This window comes from Pomacea canaliculata, linkage group LG4 (assembly GCF_003073045.1).
Source record: "Pomacea canaliculata isolate SZHN2017 linkage group LG4, ASM307304v1, whole genome shotgun sequence".
NCBI classification, from domain to species: Eukaryota; Metazoa; Mollusca; class Gastropoda; order Architaenioglossa; family Ampullariidae; genus Pomacea; species Pomacea canaliculata.
The window spans coordinates 27706936-27718182 of record NC_037593.1 but is presented as its reverse complement, the minus strand read 5'-3'; the positions used below and the strand labels follow the sequence as shown (position 1 = coordinate 27718182).

At 45.1% G+C, this 11247-nt stretch overlaps 1 protein-coding gene across 1 annotated transcript in view; it reads right to left on the bottom strand.

The window, feature by feature from the left end:
• LOC112561153 (T-box transcription factor TBX2-B-like) overlaps positions 1-11247 on the bottom strand; it is a 36418-nt gene that overhangs the window by 5003 nt on the left and 20168 nt on the right. Inside the window, 3 exon segments of the mRNA XM_025233450.1 lie at positions 192-367; positions 816-892; positions 2137-2283. Of these exon segments, the coding sequence (XP_025089235.1) occupies positions 192-367; positions 816-892; positions 2137-2283 (400 nt within the window).

Below are 11247 nucleotides of genomic sequence, written 5' to 3'. Positions count from 1 at the left end.
CAAATTGTCACAGATAGAAAAAAAAATGGACAGAGACACAAAACTTCAAAACATGACAAAAATAAAAACACTAGATCTAGTAAAACAAAGAAACGGATAGGTGTGCTAGCAGCTTAAAAAAAAAAAAATTAAGAAGAAAAAAACTATTTTTAGACAGTACAGCATTGACATCACAACCACGTGACACTCACCGGTGCCTGAATCGGAGTCATGCGACGCCGCGACATCGTCTTTCTGAGCTGACTCCTCTTCGCCATCATCGACACAAATTTCGACGTTGTCGTCGTCATCTTCATCGCTGGCCGACGACGCGACCCCCTCCTCGTGTGACTCGGAGTTGCTCTGACAGGCGCTCATGAGACTTCTTCTATCGCAACAGACACAGCCAAGAAAAATGTCCCTGTTTCATCCCTTTGTATATGAGAACTAGGGTACCTCCTCAACACTATATTTGTAATAATACTTTGTAATATATTGATGAAAGAATAATATACCTCCTTGCCACTGATTTGTTCTTTTAATTTATTAATATATAATAATAATTTAATTATAATTTAATTGCCATTCAGACACAAGGTAAGCTATTTGGAATCTTGAATCCACAATCAAGTGCATGCGCACCCACAGCCTCACGAAGAGCAGAGCTGACTTACGGTGCACGTACAATATTTATACGCTAGAGACACAAGTGGTGCAATTATCCCACGTGGTGCTCTTCTACCATCGATCTACCCATTCATCCGATCATTGTAAAGCCCTAATTAACCTTCATTGCTCAAGGAGAAGCCGCTTATGTAGCTGCAAAGATCTTTTACCTTTTTTCTCTACGTCCTCCGCCGTTTTCTCTGAACCCTTTGGCAAAGGGGTTGTGATCGATTTTAAGTTGTGTGATCTGAAAAAAAAGGAAGGAAAAAAAACTTAGGTTATTAATAGCCTGCTGTAAGATAGGTGTGGGTGGGCTGGAGAGAGAAAGAGAGAGAACTCATTTTCGCGATGAACTTTTGATACATAATCTGCCTTGTATTCTAAAGTCAGGTGAGGGAGGGCAAGTCCGCCTACGACAGCTACATTTCTGCTTCTAATACCTGCGTGGGTTTTAGGGAAAAATGATAATTTTTATTTTATATACATTCTGAGTTATCTGACAAAAAAAGGGAGGAAATGTGAGTATCTTTTTCTTTTTATGTTCATCCTTCCCACAGACCCTGACCAGGGCTTCATTTGTTGTGAAAGACGAGAAAATGTGAAGCCAGTACATCGTCGTGTGCTTGTTGATATTTCACCCAGGACCAAACACCTGCTCTCGACTGTCCATTGGTTACCAAAGACCGCAGACAATGCTTACGTCTTTTTTAGACAATCGCAAATCAAGGGGGAAATAACTCTCCAACCTGTGGCGCTTTCCTAAGGAATTGTCACTGCTTGCTTTCGCTTCCAGACCTTCACTGATGTTCTATCTTTTCTTTTTACTTCCCTTCTTTAAAAGTTCTGTGCCTGTCTATCTTGCCACGCCATTACAAAATACGATTTGTCCACCCGACTGCATTCATTCTACCCCTGCTACCCGGACAACCTCGGAACTGCGTGGACAGGGAAGCAGAGCTTTGAAGCCTCACTTTCATACCCTGATAAAACTGCCATATTGTAGCAAGCAATAGCTGGCGATATTTTCCCATTTTCGCTTAGAATAACAAATGGAGGAAAATGGGAATCGACTATTTCCGTTATGTGCAGTGCGCGCATTCACACGCGCACACAAACGTTATCCAATCATCAATCTAATCATCAATCAACTTGTTCTTAAAATATTGAACATGACAAGCTATGTCATTAAGCTATCACGTGAATATAAGGCTTGCTTTACTGTGTGTGATTTTGTGAGTGGGGTGGGTGCCGGGGTAATTTACACAGGTGGCGCTGGTTGGCTATCGGTTCTGCCACCCGGATTATGTCGCAATACTTTGTGCAGCGTGAAATAGTACATAACAAAATTTATGTGTATGCATTTTCGTTTATTGCAATCCACCCGAAGTTCTCGCTTATGAATAGAAAAAAATTATTTATGCAACCACCCCGGGAAAAATATTTATACAACGACTCACACCCGTCCAACATTCTATATATAGAATCGCTTACCTTCTCATTTTGATACGCTGTTACTGCAATGAATTCCGTTTCCGGGAAGATGATGGTCTTGTGGGAACTGTATGGAATCCTCATCAAGTCATGTGTCCGCACGATGTGAAAGCGAGGCTGATACTTGTGCATGGAGTTGAGGATGTTCTGCAAACAGTTCTGAAAAGTCAGTCTGGGGCAAGGAGAGTGTGGTAGGCGAACTCGATTCAATTCATGTCGACTATTATTATATTTGTGTTCGTGTTTTATATGCAAGTATTGTACGGAGTCAATACGTGAAAAAAACTGGTTAAAATATTATACATAGAGTGTGAACAGACAAGAGACGTTAGCGAGTACAAAGGGAGATCACTATAAGTGGTCTTGAGGTCTTCACACGATTTTTATTTCCAGATTTCGCAAAACACATTTCAAAATTAAATAAAAGTTGGTATTGTCAGAAAAATGTACGAACATACATAGGAAGCCCATGAGGGGACATGAGAGCATGGGGGGAGAGAATATTACAAGCACTACCCCTCCCCTGCCAGAGCGCCATCTTTCTGCATCCCCCGATCGGAAGTTACAAAGACGATGGACGGCGATGACCGGTCATCGGTACCAGTGGCAGCTCTCGACTTGTAATGGGTTTCCGTACATGTAGGACATGGCGGACAGGACGTCCGAGGCATGAGACTGTGGACAGGAAGCTAACCATGAATTCCTCAACAGCTGTATCCGGGCACTTCTGCTACGGCCGAGGGCAAGGGGTCAGCCTTGGACTTTTGAACTTGTTGAATGTTCGGCAGTGGTACCGATCCTTCTGGTCAGACTGCTTTGTAGTTCGCCTGAGGATACGACTCACGTCTTCTGGATTTTTCGTTCAACAATGACAATGATCAACTTGTTCGGTTTTTTTTTGTTTGTTTGTTTGTTGTTATTTTTTTGTTTGTTTGTTGTTGTTGTTGTTTTTTTTGTAGGTTGGAGGTGGCTAGGGGTGGACTCCTTCATGGATCATTAATCACGACTGTCCAATCTGATCAAACTTTGATCAAACAAAAAAGTTTATTACAGGTTTGAGGGATAGGGGTAAAAAAATCCACTCCTCCCCCAACCCCTCAACAAATATGTCTGTCAGCTTGCGTTCCACTTCTCACACCCCACACCCATCCCACAACACAATCAGGCCAATAAATCTCAGCATATCTCCTGTACTCGTCACGCGGATGAAAGATGGCGATCTACCCCGACATGTTTCTGGATCCCGGCCACTGGACTGAAACCTTACTCGTCAACCTCCTTACCTACAACTGTACACAAATTAGTCATCTACATCTAAGCCCTCGACATCGGATTTAAAACAAACAAACACAAGAGTAAAGAAATCTCTCTCGAGTCACGAACGTGAGTATAAAGGGGTCGACAACCGTTGTAACGGGCGCGGCTGTGAGGTGGGGTAGGAGGGGAGGAGAGAGGAAAGTTGGGGGGAGACGCGACCGGTGAGGGAGGAAAGGAGGAAAAAACGTGGTGCTCGAGGTTTGTGGCGAGGGCCTGTCCGGTGACTTGACATAATCACCAGCTCGGAGACACGGTGGCGCTCGCCGTGCTTTATCAAAGGGTAGCCTCATAAGCACGTTTGTTCTGGGATGCCTTCTGCATGACTACCGTTGGCCCAGCGCTGGCTTGATATGGGTCGCCCCCCAAACTTGTGCTCGTGTGTGGGTCTGTGTTGTGAAAGGGATTTTCCAAATGACTTGTTATGTCCCTGCACTAAAAACTAGACAAGGGACTCCGGGGACAGGGAACCGTAAACATTTTTAAAACAATGCGATTAACGCCGGCGAGGTCAGGTCATTCACATTTTTCTTTCCCTCGCGGCGTCCGCGTGAGGTTTGAAAACTTTGCAACTGTCTCCACGCTTTACACCGAACGATAAAAATGCCGGCGTTTCATTTTCTCGCACCTGTAGGAGTGTAGGTGAGGAAGGTGCATTACAGCCAAATTAATTCAGTGCAAGAAAAACTTTATTTTATTTTCCTGGCTGTCTAGTATGACGAGAGACCACCCAGACCAGAAGCCAACATCATCACACAAACCACGACAAGATTTTCTCTTGATGTGAGGCGGTAGCTATGTAGCTAAACTAAGGCTATCTTGGGGGCTAGCTACCGACCGGAAGCGTTTTTGGAGAATAGAAGTGTAGACCCACGAGGTAGATTGATAATCTAGAGGTCTGTCTTGGGTACAACCCGCTTCTGGCGAGAGTGAAAATGGAGTGAAATGACATACCCTACGGCCACAGAAGAATGTTTCCCACTAAAGGTCGGAGGACACTGGGCGTTTTCAGTCAGGGAGGGCTAAGGCAAGTGCTGTAACACTTTGTTGACAGTCTTGTGCCCACCGTGAAGGTCCTGTTCTTTTGGCGAAAGAAATACTCTTCGGTTGGATGACTTTTTCACACGGTAGTGGCACCATTCGCGACTTTGTGCGATACTACGTCACTGAAACGGAGGAGGCGACCTGCAGCTTTGTATCCCCCCAAAAGGTCAACTTTTCTAGGATAAACAGAGACACCTTGTTACATGACGCTGACGCCTTGTTCACTTCAGTTCATGGACACCCAAGGCTTGAACGCCATTCACACCGTTTGACCCTCGTGGGAAACCTACCCACAGGTTATGTAGACTAAAAAAAACTTACAGAACAGGAGCATCACGCAATTTCCGGAATTTTTTTTTCCCCGAGGGCAAAGGTCATATCTCGGGATGGTTGCTACGGAAGCTGAGGAAAACGCATAGCAACCGGTTAATAAGTGCTTTTGTATGTCTCGGGGGGTAAGTGATGCTGCAATAGGGAATCTGAAAAACATTTCTTCTCCGGGTTACAGTGGCGTCAAGCAGGGGTCAAGGCAGGCAGCAGCCCCCTGAAGAAAGATACTGAGGAAACAAGAATGTGAACATCGTTCACTGCCAGGATGGATGTTGTTTCCCACCCCACTGGATACCACAGTATCGGGATCGAGGCTAGAATGAATGAAAGGTAGGTGCACTGTATGTTCCATTGCTTCACCGCTCAGAACTTAATTTTAAGACGAGACCTATCTGAAGTTGAATCGTTCTTGATAACAGATGCTTAGATGACATCTTTTGTGAAATATTAATGATATATTTGGTACAAAATCACACTCCTGCGTTAAAACAAAAACAAGGCGTGCTGTATATTAAAGATATCAATCTAATTGTAAGAAGCCAGTCCGTCCAGTCTCCAACGATCGAAGGTGGTTGAATTAATTATCTCACTGGCGTCGCTCCCCACCGTCTGCAGGCCACAAGACGACGTGTCAATCGCGCGATCAAGATGGGCTGCTCGCATCGCCGGAGGATGGGGAGTGGGTTAGGAGGTGCTTTGCCTTTTGACCTCTGCCCATCAGCGCTAGCCCTGGATTATGAGCGTAAACCCTCGTTCAAGGCTCGCCACCTCCTTCAGTCCCCTTGAAACGACCAGACGATAGCGACACATTGGCGACGGGAGTACTCTACCCGAGATAAACCTGACACACTCCCAGCGCCGGCGCGTGCCACAGTGCCGACACCTGCCTGGATAATGTACCCTTACCTGTCGTTGCCGCTAGGCGGGTGGAACTCAGCCTTAACCAAGCACCGTTATCACATCCTAACTGATCTACGTCACCCACCCCTACTTCTGTATGATCGAGGAGCTTCCAATGTTGATTGGGTGACGCCTGGAACTATCCTGCCCTCTGGCATTTACAGTTAGTGGAGAGCTGAGGTGGACATACTATTCGGCGCAGTGGAAGGCCTCGTCGGCTGCCGCGAGGTGGAAAGCGCTGCATTCCTCGCTCGTTCCGATGTGGCGCTCACTTTCGTTTTCCTCCTGACGTTGATTGCGACGCTAGCCTTATCAGTGCGCCACAACCGCGAGCTCAGCTCCGCAAGTTTTGCTGGTCTTCAAGAGAGGTTGCTGGGGAAACGCGGCGTGACCTGCGATGCTGGGCCGTTGTCGCGTTCGATCCTGGCGACAGGGTTCGCGACACAGCGACGATCCCGGACTACCACAGTCAGGAGAACTGTGCCTGCTACCCTCGCCCTCGCTGGTCTTGGTCCGAATGCACTGGGGTAAGCTCAGACAGGTCGGAATGGGACAACTTGTTTTCTTAAATGTAATCACTTGACAAAATATTGCGAGGTCCCCCACCCCCACCATCCACCCCGTATCTCCCCAAGCTAGTACTTGCTGTACTCGTTCTTCTCCGTGTTGCTGTAGCATTCATTCACAACAATAAGAAACTGTCTTTTTCGATATCATTCTTTGCCTACTTGTTGGCCATCCTGGACTAACGCTTGGAACTGGGATATTTCTCTAACATATCTTAACAATTCGTTCATTGGTGCAAACGCCTCAAATGATTACCTATACAGAAAGTATATTCTTACCTTTCACTATTTTATCATTTATCATGGTGTAGATTGGATAATTTCGGTTACTTCTCTTCCTTCTATGAGTTCTAAAAGAATATTTTTTGCTGTTATTATTTGTTATTTTCATAACTTATTTTGTATCTGGTATAAAATAAGAGTTTACTATTCTTGAAAAATTAATGGTGACTACACACTGTAAGTCTACCCGTCCGTTTTACAGTAAATAAACATGTTGATGAAGGAAAAAAAAAAGCGGATTTCTTTTTAGTAGTATTCCAGTCAGGATTTTTCTACGACATAATAGAAAAACAATTTTTTGTATTAAAGTGCTTAAAATGACAAAGTTTTTTTTTTTTAATCTTTAATGTTGTAACAAGAATTTCACGTTTATACAAAATCAGAATGAAAAATGAACTTAAATGTAACATTATAGCTCGGTAGAAGTAATAGTGTTACAAATTTTATATTTAATCCCCCTTCAAGAAAGAAATAATCTGAAATTTATCAATCAGAATATGGAATAGCATGTGAAAACAAAAAGAAAAGAAAAGAAGAAAAGGAGATAAGAGGCTGTCTTTTCCTGCTTCTCATTTCTCTGAGCTTCCATTAACAAAGGAAAATGAATTCTTACTTCTTTTTTTTTATGTCAGATTCGGATTACTGACCTATTCCTCTGAATTGTCTTACTTCAATTCTGACATTATTTAGTTGAGGTCTCTTAACAAATATTAATAAGTGTCGTGTCGTTTTATTATTCAATGAATAGTTATATTGAATCAGATGACTCCATTTTGCTTCTACCAGCCCCGCAACAGAAATTAAGACTTTCCAGACGTGTTACCATTATCATTCTTCTCTACATCCAACAATAAATTGAAAACGGAGCTAACAAGAAATGAGAAATTAGTTAAGGGTCTTTCTTGGGTTTTTATTATTATTTTTTTTTTTTTTTAAGAAGAACAAGAAGCCGTTCATGATGGGAATACGAAAATGCTTTTATTTCTATTTTTATTTTCGATAAGGATGTTTAAAAAATACGACTTATGTTAAGGGTGGGAAAAAGTCTGTGTGCCACTGGTTTTAAAGAGCATACAACTTTTTCCGAATGCTGTTATAACTTTTTAAAAAAATTATTATCAAACGAAAGTTGACCCAGTGACTTGCGCCACACTTACGAGGCCTGACAAGCCACGTGACACCGACTTGCGCCTCACTCTAGGGCTAACAGTTCCACAGCAGACAAGTGACTTGTGCCACATTCTAGGGCTAAGAGATGGGAAGAGACAGGCGGAGCCAGGCCGGCATCGCAAGTGTCGGCGGCCCTCGCTTTACGGCAACCGTAAAATGTCTGCGCGGGCGCCCTGCCCCACCGCCGCGCGTCTGCCGCCTACCGCGCCGCAATGCCGCGCGGTCTCTTTGAGCGAGGCTCCCTCCTCCTTCTCCGTGCACGGGGGCCTCGGCTGTCCAGCTAACCCTCGAAGACAACACCGACAGGTGCGTCAGACCGAGTTCTGCCACCGACCCTCCCGGGTGCGGGTGGAGGATGAGGTGCATGGGCGCCGCCGCCACCCGCCGCAGTGAATATGCTGCGCGGTTTGTGCTAATTCGAGGCGACTTTATCGAGAAAGTTCATCAACGTGACGCCATCATATTTCTCATTAAAACTGACAGATCGGCGCTACCCTTCCTACCTTCCCTAACCCAGATAGCATCGCTGTTTCGGGTGTGTATGTGTGTGAGAGAGACAGAGAGACAGACTGCAAACAAACAAGAACGAGCGACAGCCGAGTCCTTTCTGCCAAGCATGTATGTACTCCTCCCGATCTCCTTCGGAGTGTTTCACGCCTCTGATTGCAGTTCTCCACCAATAAAAAAAAAAAGGTGGCGCATTGTGTGCACGCTCTACAATTACCGCCATGCGTTTTGTTCATCGACGCGGAACGGAGTCGCTTTTGACGTCTGGTGACTCGAGTACTCGGGTACCCGTCGCCGACACCGCGTCCTTGTGATGTAATAAGCGCTCTGATTAGTGCGAGTTCTACCGAGACCAGCCAGCCGTGACCTCCTTTCTGTCGTGTTTTGTGTGGGCGGGGAGGAAGACAACCTTCCCCACTCGCCACTTTCAAAGCGGGTTCTCGTGCAGTCACGCTTGACGGGACACGCGCTGGCTGCACCCGCAAAGCCCATAATTTCAGCTGGGCGGTGCCTGCGCCATGACACATCCAAAGGAGAGGTCAGACTTGAGCAATTTCAGCAAACCTTCAAGAAACTCGCGTATGCAAAGTTTAAAGATTTTTGTCCCAGACGTGGGAAAAAATTTGAAAAGAAAGCTAGACGAGGGTACTGCATGTATTTTACTTGAATAACCGAGATACAAACCACGGACTGCACTACTGAGTGGTGCCTGCAGTGTCTCACTGTCTTTGTACACTTTTCCAACATAATTCCTAGTTCTAGGAAAAAACTTATTTATTTATTTTATTTACTTACAAAAAAGATGACCAATAAACTTTCCTTTACGAGGTATAAATTAATTAACCTTAAAGTTAATTTTTTTAAAAGCTGAAGTTGTCGACTATACGATAAGATGACATAAATAAGATGTTACATTTTAAAAAAAAGGTCGTAATCTCATTTTGAAATAAATATAAATAAAGGTTAGTGAACTAAAGTGTAGAATGTAGCCCTTAGCATTCCTAAGCTTTAGACAGTGGAACCTGAGGTGTAGACAAAGACAAACCGACCTTTCAGAATTTTAAAAAAAATGGCACAACACAAGGCTTATTTACTCTGATAAGAATCTGATAACGTATATAAACAAGATCATACAACATTAGTAAGCTCAAGCCCTACCTCGCCTCTCTCTCTCTGACACCATCGCCAACCTACCCGAATGATAGGAAGCCCTCCAATGTATGTGTAACCTCCTCCATCTGACCTAATCAACGGCTACCACACTAACCCTCCTGTAGGTTTGACATCTTGAAAATTACCCTCTTCACGGCACCATTACCACCCTACAAGACTTACAGGACATGATTGCCAAAAAAATAAACAAAAACAAAAACAAAAACATGGAGGAGGGGATAGTGTTTAACGAGGGATCTACCTTGCGCGTAGCGTTTAAAGCCGAACCCGCGCATCAAACACGATTAGTCAACAAGAATAGCGGTTTAACTAAAATACGCTTTCAGAATTTTTTTTTTAAAGATGATCACCTCTGGATTGACCTAAATTCCAACCGATGAAGTCATCATACACCGCAGTCGACTACAGAGCTTAATGAGGTGTGGCTCAACCAGCTAACCGACTTTTAATTTATTGACGACGCGTCACAGCAAGAGGCCGTGACCTCCTTCCAAAACCTAGGTGAGAATTGTAACCGAGCAAAGCGAGAGTTTTATTTAAGATTTCGGGGAATGGTACCTCAACTCATTCATTAAAATAAAAAAATCAAACTCATTGTACTCGGCGAAGACTTTAAACACAAGCTGTCATGTGGCAGCGGTGCATCTGGTAACAGCTGAGGCAACCATCGATCTTGCCTCCCCTTGACTCCGTCAGCGCCAGAGGCGGCAGCAGCAACAGCAACAGCAGCAACAGCGGCGGCCGTCCCGCGACGGACCGCAACAACGCGAGAGCTGGCCGAGCGAACCAACGCGACTCGCTGCACGCCGGCGCTTGCATGACGTTGCGCTCCCTCCCGTTGTACAACAGCCAGGTACAGCGACAACCCATCAACCTCCCCTCCCTTGCATCCCATCCCCTCCATCCCTCCAACACCCTCCCCGTCAAGTCCCGTCCTGCTCTCGCTTGTTCTTGGCTAACCGAGACTGGTCCATTTCGCCCTAATCCCTAATTGCGACTTCCATAAAAATTGTTTATGTGTTCATGATTTCCCACAAGAACATTTTGCAACATGAAACGCAAAGCCACTTTGCCTAAATGATTGAATGAGTCGTAATGTGTGTAATGCTTCCTCCTCCTCCTCCATCTCCGTTACTTAAAAAATACATTAACGCTTATGACCGAAATTTCAGATATTTCATCCATATTACGTCCTTTTTTTTTATTAGTCTCAAACTTTTATTTTTATTTATTTTTATTATTTTTTTTTTTTAGTGAGACCTGCACAATTAATAACGGTCACTTTTTTAAAACTATACAAAGATGTCAAGAAGTCTCGGCTCATGCTTTGGATGCCGTGCAAGTGAGAGGAAGATGGATAGCACACACCAGAGAGAGAGACTGGGACGATGGAGAAGAGATGAAACGAGCGGCCTGGTGTGTACCCTTCAAGCGCCATTACGATGAGCGTGGCACCCGGTACGTAACCTCCCCGCTCCCGACTCCATGGCGACGCGCTCACGCGCTACCTAGTGCGTGACCCTGGGGGCAGGGGTGGGGGAGTGCAGGGAGGAGTGCTGTCCGTGCGTCTGGTGCGTGTCAGACTGCACTGACTGTCGAGAGGACAGGCGCAGGGAGGCAGGCAGGGAGCGAGGCTGCTAGGGAGATGGGGAGAGGAGTGGAGTGGAGTTGGAGAGGAAAGCAGGGGGAAAATGGGGAATCGGGGGAGGAAAAGGGAGGGGTTAAGGGACGAAAAGCTGTTGGAGCGTCACGGACAGGCGTCGGTCTGATTGAGAATATTAGCTGGACGCGGCTCGCTGGCTACTGGTTAGTGTAGTGTGACTTT